The following is a 23,805-nucleotide window of genomic DNA, read 5'->3' as shown; positions in this document are numbered from 1 at the left end:
TTATATAGCACTCATAAACTTTTAAGGCAAATAAACAATTATATTAATATACTATTAACATGATGTATCATACATTTAGCAATATCTTTAACTATGTGACCATAAAGTTTAATTATCCAATTTATATCCGTATTTATATTTGTACTTTTAATATACGATTTATTTTTGTATCCATTTAAAACTGATATACACATGAATTTCAGCATCCGATTAATAACAGTATTTGTATTTGTATTTTTTTTTTGTTAAGACAGGTGGATCATACCAGACGAGTATGAACGCACCCAATAAAATATATAAACAAAATATCTCGGAGTGCCAGGGGCAACTTCTCATCTCTAGCCCATAGAGTACTATCTGAGTGACTGGCTAAATAAGCAGCCATCCAGTCTGTGGCCGCATTAGCTTTAGGGAAGATATGCTTGGCCTGGAAGGCTCCTCCATCCCTCACCATTGCCCAGATATCTTATAGCAAAGGGTGGACACAACCGTTACCCCTTGGACCTCCCGGATCCAAATCCGTATCTATATTTTCGTCAAATAAAATAAATATAAATATGAATATACTATTTTTTGTTCCGTATCCGATCCGATTTTAATTTTATTTTAATTATAAAAATCTGCTTTTATCCCACTTTCACATAGCATCAAAATGTAAATATGACACAAGAAAAACTAAGAAATCACATGCGAGTTGAACAGGACGTGGGGACGACGATCCTACCTCACAGATACGGACCACGTGGACATGTCGTGGATGTCGGCCATCCACTTTTTTCTCATGTCAATTGCTTCCCAAATTCACCCCGTCCAAAAGATGGCATTGTTCAAACTGGGGTTGTGGGTGGGAGAAACAAGCGACCACACAAATCTTCCTCGTGGACCGACAAGTTCTAGGACTTGTACAATATTTTGAGCTTGGGGGGACCAAAACTTCTCACACCAGTTTTAACATAGTAGTTTATAGTAATTCTGGACATTATATATATCTCGGTTGAAATGGCTATTTGTCGCTGTCCAAGAAATCCTTAAATTAGTCATATGATAGAGAAGAAAGAGCTGCACAACCGTATTTTTCTCATGTTGAAGCTACTCAGACAGCAAAGTACACGCCATTATAATGCAAAACTATAGTTTTGCAACTAAATCATTTAACACTATAAACTTTTGCAAGAAAATAGCAATAGAATCAGTGGAAGGGATGCTGAGCACGTCTCTATATAGCCCACATGTATCAGATAACTTTGAGTGATCGATAATTACCTACTATCTCTAGTTATACTTATAGATAGTTTTTTAATAAAAAAAACTTGCGAGGTTTTAATCATCTGATAAGAGTTTCTTGCCTAGTCTATTTTTGAGCCTATGATATTCTATCAATTTTTTTGGCTTTTACGGATGCATAGGTTAGAAAGCCCCTTATTAAAATTTTATTGTGGATATGTTTTAATTAAATACTTGAACAATTATGGCTGGAGATATGCATCACCAATATTGTCGCTGCATAAAATTATTTTACTTAAGATAGTTTCTCATGTTGTGGTATCAGAGCATTCTTTTAACCTTATTGCGTGTTTAGTACTTAGATGATAACCGTTTGTGATGTTAACATCACATGAATAAGTTTTATATACCATATTTGTATGTTTATTCTCGCATAATAGAGATTTTACAAACAATGTTGAGGGATATCCTTCGAGTATGATTTTTGTTTTGGTTATATTAAAAGAAAAAAAAATGGGTAACGGACGATGGGGAGCCACCAATAATCTATCGTGTCCGCCCATCGATCTACCAGTCGGAGACTCACGGCTGGTTGCTTCGTATCCATTGATTATTTGAAATAATCAAATAAAAGTCTTTAGCCTACCTAATGCAGGGCAATTATTCTTCATCAACTACAATTATCCATATTATCTATATATGTATGTATGAGGCAATAATTTATTTGTTATCATATAACAAATCATGATTAACATAAGAAAAAAAGAGGGCTGCATTGCCCCATGCCCCAGCTCAGCTATTGGTGCATATTCTAGCTACCTGATAATTTTCTAGTTTTACCATACTAGCATTTTGGATATGATAGCGTCCAAAAACTTGCACTTCACGAAGAAAGACTCGAAACAGAAGTGTCCAAAAACTTGCACTTCACGAAGAAAGAAGTTAGCGTGAACAAAACAAACATAATGAAACCATGTCAGCCCAAGGGTGGAAAGCTTATCGACGCCTGGCAAGCTTCCTCAAAGTACAGTGGTCCACGTGTACAGGAGCGGGCAAGCGGTAGAAAAGTTTGACTGGGACCTTGTTACCATCCCTTTAGACCTGAAAAGGTTTATTCCAATTCCAATTTTGCCTCAGAGCATGTGTGACATCAGAAATGATCCCTCAGAAAATTTCATGATCTCAGAATATGATGTGATCAAAGATATTAAAAAGTCCCACCAAACATGTACATCTAATTTAAGTACATATAAGATATCCCATCATCCTCGCTTTACGATTATCATCAATTATTGATTAAGTCCAGCGTGGTGCAACAAAGATCTAGCAGAACTAGATAAGAACCCAGTAAAATTAGGCAACATATGCATGCATACACATAGAGATTGATATCTATATAGATAGATAGATAGATAGGCAGACAGGTAGGTAGGTAGATAAATATGGTCTAATTTTATTAACACATGGTAGTCTGTAAAATTAGACCATATATATATATATATATATATATATATATATATATATATATATATATATATATATATATATATATATATATTGGAAGGCATGGCCTACCTACATAGAATTTAAGATCATTCAGGTCAAACTTAATTAGCTTGGAAGTTGAAAAGAAGGCTCTTGCGTATCCCAGTCAATGGAAAGAAGGCTGCGGACAAAGCTGTCACCCAAGATGACCTTTGGACCAAGCTTAGCCACCAACACCTGATTAATGTGATTAATGTCATTAATTACTATCCTTCCTGTTTTCTTGTCTAAATACACCGAGACGGTGCATTATAAAAGGCCAACCATGCCACCAATTCCACTCACAGCAGAAGAGAGACTTCCGAAACTTGCCATAAAGCTTCTGAGTTCTCATCTTCCCTCTCTAGAACTACCTTTGCTATTAGACATGGCAATTCCGGTCATCGACTTCTCGAAGTTGGATGGCAAGGAAAGGGCCGAAACTTTGGCTAAGATCGCCAATGGATGCGAAGAGTGGGGATTCTTTCAGGTCAGTCAGTAACACTGCCGCAACCCATTTAGGCCATGAACATATTAAATGTTGTCATTTATTCTCAACGATCTTGTTGTTGCTGTTGTCAGCTGGTGAACCATGGGATTCCGGTGGAGCTTCTGGAGCGCGTGAAGAAGGTCAGCTCTGAATGCTACAAACTGAGAGCTGAAGCCTTCAAGAAATCCAACCCTGTCCAGTTGTTGAACAAATTGGAGGATAAAGAAGGCGAGAACAGTAACGTTCAGCGGTTGGACGACGTGGATTGGGAGGATGTGTTTGTTCTCCAAGACGACAATGAATGGCCATCCAACCCCCCAGAGTTCAAGTAAGATCCTACACTTCCCGGCCAGGTCAACCGAAGACATATACGGTTGCTTCATTAAAACCCTTCTCTTCCTTAACTTGCAGGGAAACCATGAAGGAATACAGGAGAGAGCTCAAGAAGCTGGCGGAGAAACTAATGGAAATAATGGATGAAAACTTGGGTTTACAGAAGGGCTGCATAAAGAATGCTTTCTCCGGCAATGGCGAACACGAGCCCTTCTTCGGGACCAAGGTGAGCCACTACCCGCCATGCCCTCGCCTAGACCTCGTTCAAGGCCTTCGTGCCCACACCGACGCCGGCGGCGTCATCCTGCTCTTCCAAGACGATCATGTAGGTGGACTCCAGATGCTTAAAGATGGCCAGTGGATCGACGTCCAGCCTGTAGCCAATGCCATCGTGATCAACACCGGAGATCAGATAGAGGTGCTCAGCAATGGGCGATACAAAAGCGTGTGGCACCGTGTGCTCGCCACCAGCAATGGCAACCGCCGCTCCATTGCGTCCTTCTACAACCCCTCCCCCAAGGCCACGATAGCTCCAGCAACCCCCGGAGAAGTGGCTCAACCTTTGTACCCCAAGTTTGTCTTCGGGGACTACATGGATGTGTATGTCAAGCAGAAGTTTCAGCCCAAGGAGCCTAGGTTTGAAGCGGTCGCAGCCATTTGAAGGCAAAACTGAAGCTAGAAATGATGAAAACGAGAAACAAGGTTACATGGATTCTTTTTTTTTTTTTAATGAAGAAGAATAAAATGAATGCAAGACGAGGACTTCCCAGGGGGTTCTTATGGTGCATTAGTGCTGGTATGATTGCACCCTAAAATAAGGTTACATAGATTTAGTTTTTGTTTCAACCAGTGTAAGTCAGAATGTTGAGACGTCCTACAATGAGTGGTCCTGTGTTGGTTAATTAATTTGCAAGAGTTGATTGTTTGTAACATGGTACTGGACGGACGGGTCATAAAATTTGGTGGTGTTGTTCAGTCAGTGTTCACTTAATTTATAGTTTGTAGGTGTTGTTGAGTCAGTGTTCACTTAATTTGTAGTTTGTACTCTTGAGATCATGGGCTAATTCAGTTGTGACTGCTGTAACTTATTTTACCATGTAATTCTTTTTACCATCAATGTGTGAGGCTATAAATAATTCTTTCTGCATTAAAGATGGACTCTTTTTACCATGTCACATTGCGTTGTCTTGTCTTTGATTGCTATCTTCATTCTTCTAGTCTGGGTACCCTAGCCTTTGGAATCTTTGGATTGCATTAACCAAGCAAGAAGACTCTAAGAGGTGTTAAATTATCATCTATCTTTCTGTAGCAAGAAATTAGGAGCGAGGAAAGTGAATCCAATCCCATTTCTTTTTTTTTTAAAAAAAAAGAGAGAGAGAAAAGAATGCAATCAAAAAGAAAGAAAGAATTTATCTCTAATGCAGAAAGAACTATTTATAGCCCCAAACTTAGATGGTAAAAGAATTATCTCCAACACAGGACCGTTCATTGTAGGACTCAGCATTCCCACTTACATAGGTTGAAACAAAAACTAAATCCATGTAACCTTGTTTCTCATGTTCATTTCTAGCTTCTGCTTTGCCTTCACATGGTTGCCACAGCTTCAAACCTTGGCTCCTTGGGCTGAAACTTTGTAACATGTGGTACTAACACACTATAGATTGGATTCTTAAATATTTTTTAATTTTGGTGATCCAATGGATACGAAGTCGCAAAGCTAAACTCGCGAGAGGGAAAAAAAAAGTCGGTGTAGGAAGTTGCAGGGCTACTCGAATTTGGAATGCATGGACTTGATCTGAGGAAACTACGCTCATTATGTCAGCGTTTCAGAACCGTTTGGAAATTAAATACTCAAAAATTAGTTGAATAAGGGAGTGTAGAGGGTAATTCCCAATGCTGCGATTCATTCTCAAATGAAGGATGAGCACAATGTCACAGTGATTGCAACACTTGGGAAAGATAAACCATCAGAACTGTCACGCCCCCGCCTCCGCGAGGCACGTGAGGCACCTAGTGCCCACGTGGGGGCCACATGAGGGGGGAACACGGGGCTCCCCTGCCAGATATTGTCCGGTTCTGGGGCTTCACGCAAACGTCCTTCACCCCTCCCCGGTTTTGTTTTCTTCCCAAAATGCGTCTGCAGGATTTGGAGACACCCGCCTCATATGCCCAGGCTCTGGAACGAGTCTTTCCGATGTGGGACTATTGGGCCTCACACCCTTCCCACCATCGGACAAGAGTCGTCCTCGGCTCTGATACCAAATGTCACGCCCCCGCCTCTGCGAGGCACGTGAGGCACCTAGTGCTCACGTGGGGGCCACATGAGGGGGGAACACGGGGCTCCCCTGCCAGATATTGTCCGATTCTGGGGCTTCACGCAAGCGTCCTTCACCCCTCCCCGGTTTTGTTTTCCTCCCAAAACGCGTCTGCAGGATTTGGAGACACCCGCCTCATATGCCCAGGCTCTGGAACGAGTCTTTCCGATGTGGGACTATTGGGCCTCACAAGAACAACATAAATTCAGGAGATCCCAATTAAGTGACAAAAAATGTAAAGATTGAAGAATCTTCAAGCTCCAATTCTTCTTTTTGCTTTTGGTTGAGTAAGCTTAGTTATGATGCCTAAACCACATCATCACATAGCTTCAATATGTTGGGGCCTCTGGATATCTGATTTGTATCTGCATCTGTTTAAAACAGATATATATGGATATAAATTTTTGCATCCGACTAACATCGGTATTCGTATCTGTATTCGTTAAATAAAATAAATATGCATATGGATATGTTAGTATCAGATCTGTAATCCGATTTTAACCTATTTTAATTACAAATATCTGTTTTTATCCCACTTTTATATAGCATCAAAAATATAAATATTACACAAGAAAAACTAAGAAATCACATCCGAGTTGAAGAGGAGGTGGGGACGACGATCCTACCTCACATGTCGGGGATGCCGGCCGCCCACTTTTTTCTCATGTCAATTGCTTCCTAAATTTACCCCGTCCAAAAGATGGCATTGTTCAAAGTGGGGATGTGTGTGGGGAGAAACAGGAAGCGACCACACAAATCTTTCTCGTGGGCCAACAAGTTCTAGGACTTGTGCAATATTTTGAGCTTGGGGGGACCAAAACTTCTCACACCAGTTTTAACATAGCATTATTATATTAATTCTGGAGATTATATCTTGCTTCTGGACACCAGTTTTAACATAGCATTATTATAGTAATTCTAGACATTATATATATGACAGAGAAAAAAGAGCTGCACAACCGTATTTTTCCCATACTGAAGCTATCCAAACAACAAAGTACACGCCATTATAATGCAAAACTTTAGTTTTGCAACTAAATCATTTAACACTATAAAGTTATGCAAGGAAGATGTTGGGCACGTCTCTACATAGCCCACATATATAGTTTAGTTTTCGGATAACTTTGAGTGATAGGTAATTACCTATTATCTCTGGTTATATTTGAAGATAGTTTTTTTTAATGGAAGAAAACTGATGAAGTTTTGATCATCTGATAAGAATTTCTAACCTAGCCTGTTTTTGAGCCTATGACATTCTATAATTTTATGGCTTTTACGGAGGCATAGGTTAGAAGACTCATTCTTCTTAAAGTTTTCTCATGAATAGGTTCTAATCAAATACTTGAATAATTATGACTAGAGGTATGCATCACTAAAATTATCGCTGCATGAAATTATTTTACTTGAGAGTCTCTCACGTTGTGGTATCAGAGCATCCTTTTAGCCTTATTGTTTAGCATTTAGATCATAGTCGTACATTTGTGTGTTATGAATCTTGTTTTATTAAACTCCTAATAAAAGCTACTACAAGTTATATTTCTAATAATGTGCAGAATTTTCTAAACCTAAGAAAACTAGTGGAAAGTGAATAAGATATCTATTCAGAAAGCTAGATGCGTTCACATGTGAAAACAGTGGAGACTTATAGATTAGTTTTAAAAACTGATTTTCAATTAGACCTTAAAACACCTTTTATGTTCCATCATTTTCAAGAAATTTGGTTTCTACTTCAAGCTTGATTTGTATTGGATTTAAATTCAATTTAATTTTCATGGTTCAGTTGTGAATCTTTTGAAAGATAAGAAAATTGTTGGTTTTGGAATTTTAATTGATAATTTATTTAAATTTTTTTATTAGACCCCACTTATGATCAGTTTAGTCTTTTAACCCTGCATGAGAATGAAGTTGGCATTAAATATGGTATTATTAATGAATTAATGCTTCTCTAAACTTTGGCACAAGAGATTGGGATATATCTCCATAGAGAGAATTAAAAAGTTAGTAGATGATGGAGTTTGAAAGGCTCTTAACATTATAGACTTTGGTACTTGTGTAGACTGCATAAATGAAAGGTAGACCAACAAGACCATTTTGGCTGCCAAAAGAAGTAGTGAGCTTCTAAAGATCATACACACATATATCTATGGATCATTTCTTACCCCACATCTAAATGGTCAGAAATATTTTATTTTATTTATTAATGCCCATTCAAGATATATGTATCTCTATCTCTGAATTGATAAAGCAAAAGCACTTGATGCCTTTAAAATTTTGAAGCAAAGGTGGAGAAACAAAAGGAAAAAAAAATAAAAACTGTAAAATTAGACAAGGATGGAGAATATTATGAAAGTTACATAGAAAAAGGACAAGTGTCGGGTCCATTTGCAAAGTTCCTTGAAAAAAAGGATATTACTGCCCAATACTCAATGCCCGGTACAACACAACAAAATGGTGTGGCTGAAAGGAGCAGCACGCTTATGTACATAGTTAGGAGCATCATAATTAATTCAAGTTTACCTTTATATTTATCGAGTGAAGCCTTAAAAATCGTTGTGTATATGTATCTTAAACAGGATTCCATCTAGGATGTTTCTAAAACACCTTTGAAATATGGAATAGATAAAAAGCAAGTTTAAGATATTTACACACATGGGGTTGTCTAGCTGAAATGAGAGTTTATAATTCACACCTAAAAGAATCGGATGCTAGGATAATAAATAGTTTTTTATTGGCTATGTAGTTAATTCCAAGAATATAGGTTTTATCATCTCTCGCATACTCGAAGAATTGTTGAGGCTAGAAATGCAAAATTTCTTGAGGATCATGAATTTAATGGGATTAAATTTCCTTGTTGGGTGAAATTTAAGGAAATAAGGGAACCACTTATGGTACCCTGAAATACACAAGAGTTGGTAGATTTTCCAAGTAATACTCTGATTTTTATTGAATAGCAACCAATTCAACAACAATCATATCAGGAGGAGCCACCTTATGAAAGAATTAGTAATATGGAAACCACTATTCAAGATATGCATGAAACAATGGAAGTAAGGAGATCCTCAAAAATTAGAAGACTAGCAATTTCTAGTGATTATATTGTATATCTTCAAGAGTTTGGCTATGATGTTGGATCTAAAGATGATCCGAATTTATTTTCACAAACCATTAGTGGAGAAATTTCCACACTTTAGCATGATGCTATGAAGGAAGATATAGAATCCATGGCTAAAAACGAAGTCCGAGATTACATTGAATTACTAGAAAGAGCATCAGTCATTGGATATAAATAATTCAACAAGACCAAACGAGACTCATCTTGTAATATTAAACAATATAAGGCTCAACTTGTAGCTAAGAGTTTCACTTAAAAAGAAGGCATTGGTTATCATGAAACTTTCTCTCCAATTTCAAAGAAGGATTCATTTAGAATTATCATGGCAATAGTAGCTCATTTTGATTTAGAACTACATCAAATGGACGTGAAAACAATATTTTTAAATGGGGATCTTGAAGAAGAGGCATACATGTATCAACCTGAAGATTTTTATAGTGAGAAGGGTAGTTACTTAGTTTGCAAACTAAAGAATTCTATATATGGATTAAAACAGGCTTTTTGTTAATGGTATATAAAGTTTCATAACATTGTTTCTTCATATGGTTTCATAGAAAACATTGTTAATCAATGTACATACCTTAATATAGTGGGAGAAAATATATTTTCTTAGTTTTATATGTAGATGATATTTTATTTGCAAGTAATAACTTGGGCTTATTGCATGAGACCAAATAATTTCTTATCTAGAACTTTCAAATAAAGAATATGGGTGAATCCTCTTATGTCATTAGTATAGAGATTCAAAAATGTAGAGTCAAAAGAACCTTAGGACTATCTCAAAAAGCTTACATTAAAAAAGTTCTAGAAAGGTTTAAGTTAAAGGATTGCTCATCTATTGCAGGACCATTATCAAAAGGGACAAATTCAATTTGAATCAATGTCCCCAAAATATATTGGAACGAGAATAGATAAAAAACATCCCTTATAGTTTTGCAGTAGCGAGTCTCATGTATGTGCAGGTCTGCACTAGATCTGATACTAGAAATGCAATAGAAATGTTAGGTAGATACAAAAGTAACCTAGATATAGAGTATTGAAAAGCAGCCAAAAGGGTTATAAGTGTAATAACCCCAAAAAATTTTTTTTTTTTAAAAAGGGATAGAATAGTCCTTTAAAATTGATATAAGGGGTAAAATTGGAAGGAATCAAAAGTTAATGGCATAACTGTAGATTCGTTGAAGTGGCAAGGGCAAAATGGAAATTTTTAGAGTTTGATTTGACTTAAATGGGGGTTGTCTGGCGGTGGGTTGGCTGAGAAGAGGAAATTGAGACAGAGAGGGAGAGGAGGTCTCAGGCGTGGAAACAGAGAGAGGGAAAAAGAGAAGAAGAAGAAAAAGAAGAAGAAGAAGAAGAAAGAGGGAGGGGATTCGAGGTGCAAGGAAGCTCCGGTTGCGCTGCCTGCTGAAGGAAAAAGTGTAGATCTCCTTCCCTTCTATGCAAGGACCCAAGTTTCACAAGAAGAAAAAGGTAAATACCCATCCCTACCTAGTATTCTAAAGAATTTATGCTATAGAAAGGGTAGATGATAGTTGTAAAAGGTGTTAAAAGGGGAAGAATCGGATTTCGACAAATTTTTCCGGCACTACGGAAAAATCGTGTCAAAGTCCCAACTTTGGCAAATTATTTAGGGGGTCAAACGGCCTCCGATAGTGATGCATGTTACCTTTTTGGAATCCCCTATGAGTGTAGAATGTTAGGTAAAAATTTCATCAAATTTAGAGTCTGGAAAGTGGATCAAACCCGGGATGAAGTAACCGGCTGTCGGTCCGGGTTACTGTTCATCCGGGTGGAAAATAGGGGATTTCATGCTATAATAGGGTATTAAGCCTAGATCAAGCTAAAAGGGACCTTGTACTCGTGCAAGGGAGTCCCTAATACACATAAATGATGAGTTAATTAATAGAAAAAGAAAAAGAAAAAGAAAAGAAAAGATTTAGGGAACGGGAGAGTTGAATCAATTAAAGTTTCCTATATTATAATTGGCACGTAGATTATAGCCCTTGATACAAAACTAAATGTATTGTAAATGCATGTCACAGTTGGGCAAGAAGCTAGGGAACAAGAGGAAGAAGTCCCCTGCTGCCTACTGTAAAATTCTAGAGGCGTATCGAGGCCGTGCCGGATTGGCAGGTGAGTGGGAGTCATGTACTTTGCACCATGAGCATTCCTTATTCATTTTCATGAATGTTGCCAAGTGTGACTTGATTCCACCTGAGCCTATTGATTAATTGTTGTTGTAGATTCCTCTATATTTTGTTCTCCATACTTGATTATTCTGTACATGCATTCGAGGGAACATTGAGAGGAATTACGATGGATCTGAATTGGGAAATGACATCTTTTGTAAAGTGATTTCATTTCATCTATTTCAAAGACTTGTGAGTGGGAGTCATGTACTTTGCACTATGAGCATCCTTAATTCATTTTCATGAATGTTGCCAAGTGTGACTTGATTCCACCTGAGCTTATTGATTAATTGTTGTAGTAGATTCCTCTATAATCTTGATTCTCTATCCTTGATTATTCTGTACATGCATTTGAGGGAACATTGAGAGGAATTACGAGGGGTTGATGAGTAATCAAATTGATTCCGAATTGTGAAATAACTTCTTTTGTAAATTGATTTCATTTTCTCTATTTCAAAGACTTGTAGAGCCCTTCTCATGGTATATTGAGTTGCATTGTACTCCCGTGATTCCTCACTCCCAACCCTGATGTTAGTTATAATTGGGTCGTGGCCGAGTGAGTGGTAGTCTTGACTATGCTCCTTTTTAGTAGAGTATTGGGAGGGTGCATTATGGCATTTATGCATGGCTTGGCAGTATCTGCAGGACACCTATAGTCGATGGGGTTGAACATCGGCCTTTGTGCACATAGTAGCCTTCTGGGTGGGCGGAGCCCAGTCCCTTCCTAGGGGGGACACGGCCCTAGGCGTAGGATCGGCCGGTCCTACGACTTATATTCTGCTTGCCGCCGGGCATAGTAAGACCCCGCGAGGTGCAGTATGGCTTTCCGCGGATGTAGAATTCCCGCGAGGTGCCGTTTAGTATGTAGATGTGAGATGGATTTCTGTTCTGGATACTGGCCAGCATTTATATGATCAGTGTGGTGTCTTATCCTGCATATGCATGTGACAGTAGGGAGTTGTTGCTGGTTCGCCTGGGGCGTAAAACCCACCTCCCGATAGCTGTCTAGCATTTATGTTATCGGTATGGTGTCTTATCCTGCATATGCATGTGACAGTAGGGAGTTGTTGCTGGTTCGCCTGGGGCGTAAAACCCACCTTCCGACAGCTGTCTAGTGATGATTTACATATTGGTGTGGTGTCATATTCGATGTATGCATATGGCAGTAGGGAGTTGTTGCTGGTTCGCCTGGGGCGTAAAACCCACCTCCCGATAGCTGTCTTGTTGATGATTCAGCCTATTGACACCTGATTTATATGATTCAGTACTATGACCTGTTGAACATATTCATGAGTAGCATATATGTTGACTTGATTATTCCATATATGCTTCAGATGAGTTGATATTGATTGTGGTGATATTGATGATTTACTCCATATTCTTTATGTTGAGTTCATGTTCATCTTGTTATTGATCTTGAGATTTTACCTCGAGCCATGATTATATCTTGTCTCATGTGCATAGTACTCTCTACTCCACTCACTGAGTATTTATATACTCACTCCCCAGTTTGATGTTTTTGATTGCAGGAAAGGTATTGTATAGAGAGGAGCAGGATTAGTGGTTGCCTGCTAGCTGTGCCGCTCCATAGTATAGTATAGTATAATGTAGATAGAGGTTTATCCCCTTTTGGTGTATTATAAACCTTCTATTATATATAGTGCATAGTTACAGTCATAGATCCTGTTGTGGATATGGGTTTGACCATGGATGGATTGGGAAGCAGGTATATATATGTGTGCAGATCAGTTGTGTGCCTGTGATAATGTATTGCTATATATTGTCCAGGTTTATATGTGACAGATTATGTGATTGCTGCTCTGACAGGTAGTGTGTTGTATGTATTGAGATAATCCTGACAGGTCACTATAGGAAAAGTGATCATTTTGTGCATGCATCATGCCAAATTTTTCAAGATTTATTGATGATTGATAGGTAGTAGGGTTCTACGCGGTGGCTGGTGGCCTTATGCCTACCCGCACCCTAGGACCGTCGCGGCGGCCCGCCGGGAACGGGGCGGGGGTCGTGACAAAGCTTGGTATCAGAGCAAAGGTTAAGAAGAGTCCTGTCGGAGCAATAGGGTGAGTCAGGATTAAGTATAGGATTATACTATGGAGCATAGAGTTTTTCTATATGTTATTTTATGAGTCATATACAATTCTGTAAAATATATTTGGGGATGAGACTTAAGAGTTCTTTTTGGCTCTACTTGAGAAAAATAATTGTATATCATTCAGTTTACAATCAAGATTTATATTTTGACAGAAAGTCAATTAATAAATTCGGAGGATATTGATCAGAGTTGTGTAGTGAAAGTATAGTGGATCGAATCAATTTAAATTGGTCAAAAATATTGACTGTGATGGGAGACTAGATTTTTCAATAATGAAGATTTGTGTTAATAAGAGAAGGTGAATATTGTAGATTCTCAGATTTATTATGATATGACTATGTGATCTCTTTGATGGTTTTTGCTATTTTACTATGTTAAGAGATAATTTATGTAAACTCATCATAAATTCTTGACTGCTAGGTAGCCGTAAGCAACATGGAGGATGAAAGAGAAATAAGGGCACCTTCTCCGGACCCTGATAGCCAATCAATTTCACAAACTACTCCACACTCCATAGCAACCCAGGCAGATTTAGCAGGAGTGTACCAGTTAATAGCACAACTGCTTGAGCAACAGCAGCAGATGCAGTTAGCTGCCCAACCTGTACAGCCGATAGAATCCTATTACGAGAGGTTCCGTAGGCTGAATCCACCGATGTTTAATGGTGGGTCCGATCCCATGATAGCTGAGGCCTGGATCCGGGAACTGGAGAAGATGTATGAGTTACTCCAATTTCCCGAGGAGGTAAAAGTCAAATTAGCTATCTCCATGCTAAGGGGGAGTGCTGACTCTTGGTGGACTGCTATGGAGACAGCATATGAGGTCAACGGAACGGCCTGGGGAGATTTTAAGAGAATATTTTATGCTAAGTACTTTTCGGACTCAGTTAGGCAAATGAAGCAGAATGAGTTTTTATCGCTGACTCAGTCCGAGCATATGACTGTTTCGGATTACGTCAATAGGTTCGATGAGCTGGGTCGATTCTGCCCCCAGTTTATGGAGGATGATATGAGTAGAGCCAACCGGTTCGAACAAGGGCTTAGACATGAGATCAGGTCCCGGACATCTTCACAGTTAATTACCAGCTATATGGATATTTTGGATAGAGCCTTGAGAGTAGAGGCTGAATTGAAAAGATCTGATAGAGAAAGGGCTGACCTGATGAGATCCAGATCAGATAGAAGTCAGAGTGGCAGGCCATGGGATTTCAGGGGCACTCCAATTCAAGAGAAGCCCAGGGTCCGCAATTACTCTAGCAGATCCCATAGTGGAATCATCAATATCACCATAGCAGATCCCAGAGCCCGCACTTACTCTAGCAGATCCCATAGTGGGCCCTATATGAGGAGAGCGAGGGCATGTTATAGTTGTGGGCGGACTGGACACCTGGTACGTGATTGCCCATACAAGAGGAGGAATGAGCTCAGACCTCCTGTACCTGGTGACCAGAGGCCAAGAGGTAATGCTCGAGTTTTACACTGACCTACCAAGATGCTAGTGCCAATGACCGGGTGGTAACAGGTATATTACCAGTCAGCTTGATTGATCCCTCTATTTTGTTCGATTCTGGCACTATGCATTCCTTTATTTCAGTTAGTTTATCTAGATAACTACACTGCATACTCGAGGAACTAGAAGAATCACTGTGTGTTCCTACACCCCTATAGAACAGTAATTGTTGACATTAGTGCAAGAATTGCATAATTCAAATAGGGGTAGGAGAGTTAGTGACAAATCTTATATAACTTGACATGCAAGATTTTGACATCATTTTGGGAATAGCTTGGAGGTCTCAGTACCACACTCATATTGACTACTACAGTAAAAGAGTGATATTCTGGATACCTGAAGAACCAGGGTTCTTCTTTCAAAGCGATGCACCCGTGTAATGTAATTCATCATAACATTAATTTCTGCCCTGAAAGCTAGGAAGGCATTAGAAAAGGAGTATAAGACTTATTTAGTCTGTGTAATGGATACCTGAAAGGAGACCAAATTAGAGGATATTCCAGTAATGAATGAACACCCTGATGTTTTTTTTTTTCAGAAGATCTTCCTGGTTTGCCACCAGAGAGAGAGATTGAATTTGCAATTGATTTGATTCCCACTACCATACCAATCTTCAAAAACCCCCTATAGAATGGCTCCAACTGAAATAAAAGAATTAAAGAAAAAGTTGCAAGAATCGCTTGATAAAGGCTTCATCCGACTTAGTGTGTCATCTTAGGGAACTCTAGTATTGTTTGTAAAGAAGGAAGATGGAAGTTTGAGGTTATGTATTGGTTATCAAGGATTGGACAAGGTAACAATACAGAACAAATATCTTCGGCCATGTATTAATGAATCTTGTAAGGTGTATACTGATCATAAGAGTTTAAAATACCTTCTTACCTAGAAGCTACTCAATATGAGACAGGAAAGATGATTGGAATTAATAAAAATCATGCCTTGTCTATACACTACTCTCTGGAAATAGATACACCGAGTTGAAAAACTTCTGGTAGTATTGCTGCTCTACTCACATCCGAGAAAAGCTAATGTTGTGGTAGATGCACTGATCAGAAAAGGTGTTAGTGATACAGGAAAGGTTGAGGACAGTGTTCAGTAGGCAGAAGAGCAAATACCCTCACCTCTTTGAGTAATCAGATAATTTACCCTTTTAAATTCGAGGACGAATTTTATATAAGGGGGGGAGGATGTAATAACCCCAAAAAATTTTTTTTTTTTTAAAAAGGGATAGAATAGTCCTTTAAAATTGATATAAGGGGTAAAATTGGAAGGAATCAAAAGTTAATGGCATAACTGTAGATCCGTTGAAGTGGCAAGGGCAAAATGGGAATTTTTAGAGTTTGATTTGACTTAAATGGGGGTTGTCTGGCGGTGGGTTGGCTGAGAAGAGGAAATTGAGACAGAGAGGGAGAGGAGGTCTCAGGCGTGGAAACAGAGAGAGGGAAAAAGAGAAGAAGAAGAAAAAGAAGAAGAAGAAGAAGAAAGAGGGAGGGGATTCGAGGTGCAAGGAAGCTCCGGTTGCGCTGCCTGCTGAAGGAAAAAGTGTAGATCTCCTTCCCTTCTATGCAAGGACCCAAGTTTCACAAGAAGAAAAAGGTAAATACCCATCCCTACCTAGTATTCTAAAGAATTTATGCTATAGAAAGGGTAGATGATAGTTGTAAAAGGTGTTAAAAGGGGAAGAATCGGATTTCGACAAATTTTTCCGGCACTACGGAAAAATCGTGTCAAAGTCCCAACTTTGGCAAATTATTTAGGGGGTCAAACGGCCTCCGATAGTGATGCATGTTACCTTTTTGGAATCCCCTATGAGTGTAGAATGTTAGGTAAAAATTTCATCAAATTTGGAGTCTGGAAAGTGGATCAAACCCGGGATGAAGTAACCGGCTGTCGGTCCGAGTTACTGTTCATCCGGGTGGAAAATAGGGGATTTCATGCTATAATAGGGTATTAAGCCTAGATCAAGCTAAAAGGGACCTTGTACTCGTGCAAGGGAGTCCCTAATACACATAAATGATGAGTTAATTAATAGAAAAAGAAAAAGAGAAAGAAAAGAAAAGATTTAGGGAACGGGAGAGTTGAATCAATTAAAGTTTCCTATATTATAATTGGCACGTAGATTATAGCCCTTGATACAAAACTAAATGTATTGTAAATGCATGTCATAGTTGGGCAAGAAGCTAGGGAACAAGAGGAAGAAGTCCCTGCTGCCTACTGTAAAATTCTAGAGGCGTATCGAGGCCGTGCCGGATTGGCAGGTGAGTGGGAGTCATGTACTTTGCACCATGAGCATTCCTTATTCATTTTCATGAATGTTGCCAAGTGTGACTTGATTCCACCTGAGCCTATTGATTAATTGTTGTTGTAGATTCCTCTATATTTTGTTCTCCATACTTGATTATTCTGTACATGCATTCGAGGGAACATTGAGAGGAATTACGATGGATCTGAATTGGGAAATGACATCTTTTGTAAAGTGATTTCATTTCATCTATTTCAAAGACTTGTGAGTGGGAGTCATGTACTTTGCACTATGAGCATCCTTAATTCATTTTCATGAATGTTGCCAAGTGTGACTTGATTCCACCTGAGCTTATTGATTAATTGTTGTAGTAGATTCCTCTATAATCTTGATTCTCTATCCTTGATTATTCTGTACATGCATTTGAGGGAACATTGAGAGGAATTACGAGGGGTTGATGAGTAATCAAATTGATTCCGAATTGTGAAATAACTTCTTTTGTAAATTGATTTCATTTTCTCTATTTCAAAGACTTGTAGAGCCCTTCTCATGGTATATTGAGTTGCATTGTACTCCCGTGATTCCTCACTCCCAACCCTGATGTTAGTTATAATTGGGTCGTGGCCGAGTGAGTGGTAGTCTTGACTATGCTCCTTTTTAGTAGAGTATTGGGAGGGTGCATTATGGCATTTATGCATGGCTTGGCAGTATCTGCAGGACACCTATAGTCGATGGGGTTGAACATCGGCCTTTGTGCACATAGTAGCCTTCTGGGTGGGCGGAGCCCAGTCCCTTCCTAGGGGGGACACGGCCCTAGGCGTAGGATCGGCCGGTCCTACGACTTATATTCTGCTTGCCGCCGGGCATAGTAAGACCCCGCGAGGTGCAGTATGGCTTTCCGCGGATGTAGAATTCCCGCGAGGTGCCGTTTAGTATGTAGATGTGAGATGGATTTCTGTTCTGGATACTGGCCAGCATTTATATGATCAGTGTGGTGTCTTATCCTGCATATGCATGTGACAGTAGGGAGTTGTTGCTGGTTCGCCTGGGGCGTAAAACCCACCTCCCGATAGCTGTCTAGCATTTATGTTATCGGTATGGTGTCTTATCCTGCATATGCATGTGACAGTAGGGAGTTGTTGCTGGTTCGCCTGGGGCGTAAAACCCACCTTCCGACAGCTGTCTAGTGATGATTTACATATTGGTGTGGTGTCATATTCGATGTATGCATATGGCAGTAGGGAGTTGTTGCTGGTTCGCCTGGAGCGTAAAACCCACCTCCCGATAGCTGTCTTGTTGATGATTCAGCCTATTGACACCTGATTTATATGATTCAGTACTATGACCTGTTGAACATATTCATGAGTAGCATATATGTTGACTTGATTATTCCATATATGCTTCAGATGAGTTGATATTGATTGTGGTGATATTGATGATTTACTCCATATTCTTTATGTTGAGTTCATGTTCATCTTGTTATTGATCTTGAGATTTTACCTCGAGCCATGATTATATCTTGTCTCATGTGCATAGTACTCTCTACTCCACTCACTGAGTATTTATATACTCACTCCCCAGTTTGATGTTTTTGATTGCAGGAAAGGTATTGTATAGAGAGGAGCAGGATTAGTGGTTGCCTGCTAGCTGTGCCGCTCCATAGTATAGTATAGTATAATGTAGATAGAGGTTTATCCCCTTTTGGTGTATTATAAACCTTCTATTATATATAGTGCATAGTTACAGTCATAGATCCTGTTGTGGATATGGGTTTGACCATGGATGGATTGGGAAGCAGGTATATATATGTGTGCAGATCAGTTGTGTGCCTGTGATAATGTATTGCTATATATTGTCCAGGTTTATATGTGACAGATTATGTGATTGCTGCTCTGACAGGTAGTGTGTTGTATGTATTGAGATAATCCTGACAGGTCACTATAGGAAAAGTGATCATTTTGTGCATGCATCATGCCAAATTTTTCAAGATTTATTGATGATTGATAGGTAGTAGGGTTCTACGCGGTGGCTGGTGGCCTTATGCCTACCCGCACCCTAGGACCGTCGCGGCGGCCCGCCGGGAACGGGGCGGGGGTCGTGACAATAAGGTACTTACAAGGAACTAAGGACTTCAAGTTTGCACACATCTGGAAGTGATTGAATAGTCAAATTCGGATTTTGCTGGATACATAGATACAAAAAAGTCTACTTCATAATACATCTTTCTTCTTGCTGAAGGTGTTATATCTTAGAGAAGCACAAATCAAACTATTATTGCATCATCCACTGTGAAGACAGAATTTATCGCATGCTATGAAGCTATATCACATGCACTATGGTTGAAGAATTTTATATCTGGACTAAAGGTTGTCGATTCTATTACTAGGCCATTGAGAATTTTCTGCGATAATTAGGCTGTAGTTTTCTTCTCTAAAAATAATGAAAATGGAAGCTAAAGTAAGCATATCGACACAAAGTATTTGGTTGTTAGAGAAAATGTTGAAAAGCAAGAAGTGGCTATTAAACACATAAATACTGAGTTCATGGTTGCTGATCCTATGACTAAAGATTTGTCGGCAAAGTTGTTAAGTGATCATGTATTTCATATAAGACCTTTTGGCTCATTTTAATTTATTGCTTATAATTCTCTGACTGTTATGTATAATTATAAACATATTTGGTTAACTAATGACATGATGTCTATTGTACACATTAAGTAATTTGTTAAATACGAGATCATGATCCATTTAGATCAATAAAGTTGGACCTTAAATGATTTATAAGAGATCATTCATAAAGTATTATGAGGTACTCAATTAGAAAGTATCATACATTGTAATTCATGGAAGAAAATGCTCGCCTAGAGAGTAAGACCATCATGATTCGTGTATAGAGAATTTCTATTTGGGCAATAGTTACATACTAGTTGATTAGTTGAGTGACAATAAAGTAATTGTGGCAATACTATTGTGTTAACTATCACTTATGAGGATTGTCTAACTACATCATGTGGGCCAAGTGAGAGAATGTTGGACACATCTCTATATAGTCTATATACATGGTTTAGTTGTTGGATAACTTTAGGTGGTAGGTAACTACTCACTATCTTTAGTTATGCCTAAAGTAGTTTTCTTGATTGAAGAAAACTAATGAGGTTTTGGTTATTTGATAAGGGTTCCTAGCCTATCTTATTTTTGAGCCTGCGATATTCCATCTGTTATATGGTTTTTACGGAGGAATAGGTTCGAAGACTCCTTCTTAAAGTTTTCTTATAGATAGACTCTAATCAAATATTTAAATAATTATGGCTGGAGGTACGCATTACCAATATTATTGCTGCATGAAATTATTTTGCTTGAGATAGTTTGTCACAAGGGAAAACCACTTTTTGATCCCTTGCTTGCAGTTTTGACTTGTCGGAGAGATGCCCAATACCGTGGGCTGAATCTAGAGATTTCCTAATGATTGACTAAGTAATCTTTCATCATCATCTTAAATTTTATTTACGCATTATTATAAGAGTCATACCATCATGCTGTCATTCTCCTGATTTTTAAAATGCCAAAATATGTGATGACACCTCAAAATACAACAATTCACAACAAAGATAATAGGAAATGAGTAAGAAAAGTTGGAATTTGTTGGCAATACCGTATGCCGAGCCTTCAAGATTCATGCCCTTAGACATTGCTTCACAATTTTGCCTAAGATACAAGAATATGTATGACGCGAATGATCACAGAGAAGATTATTTGATCTCAGAGAATAGCGTGATGGATGATATGATATGCTCCAAGTATCGAAGTTCATTCAATGTATTCCCTGTTTGCCGACTCAACATGGAGTCTTCACCTATGGTTGTGAAACTAAGTACATATATACAATATCCCATCATCTTTTTTTTAATAGATAATTTTTTTTTTTAACAATGAAACTGAAACCAATTTGATTTACAACATTTCATAATCAACAACTCTCTCAAGAAAAGATTTGCGTCACTTCATATCGTGTTAAGACCCAACTGGTCCTATCCTCCCATTTGCACCCTTAGCCATCACCCTTCCACTGGGTCCTTAAATCCAGTAACCTGGATCACCTGACCAATTTGATTAATAATCATCTTAATTACTAGGTCAGAGAGCTTCACTTGTATCTGTTTCCTAGACTAAATACATTGATAAAGATTTCCCCTGATGGAAAAACTTGAGCTGTGGCCAGCCATGGCTGCACTCACCTTCGATTTTTATATCTTAGCAGATAACTGTTCTTATTGATTCAGATATACCTGAGATCAAACAAGATGTTGACATCTAATCTGTTGGACTATAAAAAGGACACCCTTGCCTCCAGTTCCAGTCAACCGCTGCAGCAGAAACACTTTCAGAGCTTGTCCTAAAGCTAAGCTCTCTCTAGAACTACATTTGCTGTTAGGTATGGCGATTCCAGTCATCGACTTCTCAAAGCTGGATGGCAAGGAAAGGGCCCAAACTATGGCTCAGATCGCCAATGGATGCGAAGAATGGGGATTCTTTCAGGTTAGCTGACAGTACTTACGAGTCCACAGGCTATGGATACTTTCTTATTATTTCTTTTTTCTTTCTCTTGTATTGTCTAATTAATGAGCTAAATGCCAACTTCCATCCATTCGATCTTGTTATCGCTTTTAGCTGGTGAACCATGGGATTCCAGTGGAGCTTCTCGAACGAGTTAAGAAGGTGAGCTCTGAATGCTACAAGCTGAGAGAAGAAGGCTTCAAGAAATCCAGCCCTGTCCAATTGTTGAACAAATTGGAGGACCAGGAAGTTGAGGAGGGTGCAATCAAGCGGTTGGATGATGTGGATTGGGAGGATGTGTTTTTCCTCCAGGATCAAAATGAATGGCCATCCAACCCCCCTGAGTTCAAGTAAGCCTTCCATTCTCTACCTTGATTAGAGGTTATGCGTGAATCATATAAGAAGAGATATATAACTATTATATTGCCACCTTCATGAGCGTATACCATGCATTTTTCTCTCTTTTTGTTATTACTCCAAAGGAAACTGGATTTTGTGTTGATTTGGTGAATCAGGTACTAAAGATTCTGCTAACCCCATTATAGCAAGACTTGACTACGTTTTACTACAAAATTTGACTTTCAGATTTTACCAACCTATTTAATCCACTAGTACGATGATAGTTTATTTATAATATCGACCACCTAATATTACTCTCAGTTTCAATGATAAATGATAATTCTTATGAAGAGATCGTGAATATTTCTTCTTGGATTTTTGTTCAGGAATTTCTAAACATAAAATCATAGGGATTAAAATACAGAAATATGAAAAGAAAGTAATGGAGGTAGATGGTACATAATCTACGTATGACTATAAATATAAGTATAATAACTCAACTGTAAGGGCCATATATTACTGCGAGCTATTCGGGAGAAAAAAGAATCATAGAAACTTGTCATATGGTTTTATCATACAGAAAATATGAATGCTTATTATCTTCCCCTTTAGATTCTGCTTATTACTGCATGCATATATAGTGGTTCTAGAATTTCACGTCAGGAAAACAAAAAAAAAAAAAACAAGTAAAACTATGCAGTTTTGCTAAATGATAAAATTGTCCTACAAATGCAGAGTGTCTACATAATATGCTAGCTAAACTTGCTCAAAAAACATAGTCTTTCTCTTTAACAACTCCTACATGGGGATGATGTTCTTTTTTTTCTGTTCACACTTTCAGGGAAACCATGAAGGAATACAGGAGAGAGCTCAAAAAGCTAGCTGAAAAGGTGATGGAAGTAATGGATGAGAACTTGAGCTTGGAGAAGGGCTACATAAAGAGTTTGTTCTCTGGCAATGGCGTGCATGAGCCCTTCTTTGGGACCAAGGTGAGCCACTACCCACCATGCCCACGCTTGGACCTTGTGAATGGCCTCCGTGCTCACACCGACGCCGGTGGTGTCATCCTCCTCTTCCAAGACGATCAAGTTGGCGGCCTCCAGATCCTTAAAGATGGCGAGTGGATTGACGTTCAGCCTATTGCCAATGCCATTGTGATCAACACCGGAGATCAGATAGAGGTGCTCAGCAATGGGCGATACAAGAGCGTGTGGCACCGCGTGCTCGCCACCAGCAATGGTAACCGCCGCTCCATTGCCTCCTTCTATAATCCTTCCCTCAAGGCCTCCATAGCTCCAGCAGCCACCAAAGAAGAGGCTGATGCTTTGTATCCTAAGTTTGTTTTTGGGGATTACATGGATGTGTATGTCAAGCAGAAGTTCCTTCCCAAGGAGCCAAGGTTTGAAGCAGTAGCAGCTATGTGAAGGAAGAGACGAAGATAGAAGTGAATAAGAGTGTGACCTCCTAGCTTTTCTGATAAGGGATAAAGTCATATGAGTAGTTTGTTCAGCCTATGCAAGGGTGGAAGTTGCGTCGTGTAGTTTGGGTGTGTTGTTTGCTAGAGATGCTTGCCTGCATCAGGCAATAGCACATATGGTATATTGAGTGTGCCGTTGAGTCAGTGCTTGTAGTGTCTATTGAATACAAAACTGAAAGTTTGTGGTGTCGAGTGAGTTCCTTAATTCTGTTGTCTACTAGAATATATTTGTCTCGTCTTTGATTGTTCATCTCTCAATATATATGGATGCTTGAATTTGGACTCGATTGGTTTGGAATATTTGGAATGCGCCTGGATTTGGCGATTGGGCCTCCTCCCGAGGGTCGCGTTGTTCCTCTGGAAGATGGTTTGGGACCGGCTCCCT

The 23,805-nt window shown here is 38.9% G+C and overlaps 3 protein-coding genes across 3 annotated transcripts; all 3 read left to right on the top strand.

The window, feature by feature from the left end:
* The first annotated feature begins 3,019 nt into the window (after positions 1-3,019).
* On the top strand, positions 3,020-4,700 carry LOC103713801 (1-aminocyclopropane-1-carboxylate oxidase-like). Its single transcript, XM_008800827.2, has 3 exons — positions 3,020-3,238; positions 3,331-3,566; positions 3,650-4,700. The coding sequence occupies exons 1-3, from the start codon at positions 3,035-3,037 to the stop codon at positions 4,230-4,232; spliced, it is 1,023 nt and encodes a 340-aa protein (XP_008799049.2). The 5' UTR covers positions 3,020-3,034; the 3' UTR covers positions 4,233-4,700.
* A 9,035-nt stretch (positions 4,701-13,735) lies between these two features.
* On the top strand, positions 13,736-14,782 carry LOC120112220. Its single transcript, XM_039131082.1, has one exon. The coding sequence runs from the start codon at positions 13,736-13,738 to the stop codon at positions 14,780-14,782; it is 1,047 nt and encodes a 348-aa protein (XP_038987010.1).
* Positions 14,783-21,424: 6,642 nt separating this feature from the next.
* On the top strand, positions 21,425-23,367 carry LOC120112251 (1-aminocyclopropane-1-carboxylate oxidase-like). Its single transcript, XM_039131120.1, has 3 exons — positions 21,425-21,586; positions 21,719-21,954; positions 22,785-23,367. Exons 1-3 carry the CDS (start codon positions 21,485-21,487, stop codon positions 23,365-23,367), a joined length of 921 nt encoding a protein of 306 aa, XP_038987048.1. The 5' UTR covers positions 21,425-21,484.
* The last annotated feature ends 438 nt before the right edge of the window (positions 23,368-23,805 follow it).

The sequence above is a fragment of the Phoenix dactylifera genome, chromosome 10 (assembly GCF_009389715.1).
Source record: "Phoenix dactylifera cultivar Barhee BC4 chromosome 10, palm_55x_up_171113_PBpolish2nd_filt_p, whole genome shotgun sequence".
NCBI lineage: Eukaryota > Viridiplantae > Streptophyta > Magnoliopsida > Arecales > Arecaceae > Phoenix > Phoenix dactylifera.
Note: the sequence above shows the minus strand (reverse complement) of the source record. Positions and strands in the feature narration are given on the sequence as shown.

Bases quoted from the DNA above. Each gene is read 5' to 3' on its own strand.
- LOC103713801 (XM_008800827.2), top strand. From the start codon at position 3,035: ATGCCACCAATTCCACTCACAGCAGAAGAGAGACTTCCGAAACTTGCC. The intron at 3,239-3,330 runs GTCAGTCAGTAA...TGCTGTTGTCAG, and splicing joins AAGAGTGGGGATTCTTTCAG to CTGGTGAACCATGGGATTCC. The intron at 3,567-3,649 runs GTAAGATCCTAC...CTTAACTTGCAG, and splicing joins TCCAACCCCCCAGAGTTCAA to GGAAACCATGAAGGAATACA.
- LOC120112220 (XM_039131082.1), top strand. From the start codon at position 13,736: ATGGAGGATGAAAGAGAAATAAGGGCACCTTCTCCGGACCCTGATAGC.
- LOC120112251 (XM_039131120.1), top strand. From the start codon at position 21,485: ATGGCGATTCCAGTCATCGACTTCTCAAAGCTGGATGGCAAGGAAAGG. The intron at 21,587-21,718 runs GTTAGCTGACAG...TATCGCTTTTAG, and splicing joins AAGAATGGGGATTCTTTCAG to CTGGTGAACCATGGGATTCC. The intron at 21,955-22,784 runs GTAAGCCTTCCA...TCACACTTTCAG, and splicing joins TCCAACCCCCCTGAGTTCAA to GGAAACCATGAAGGAATACA.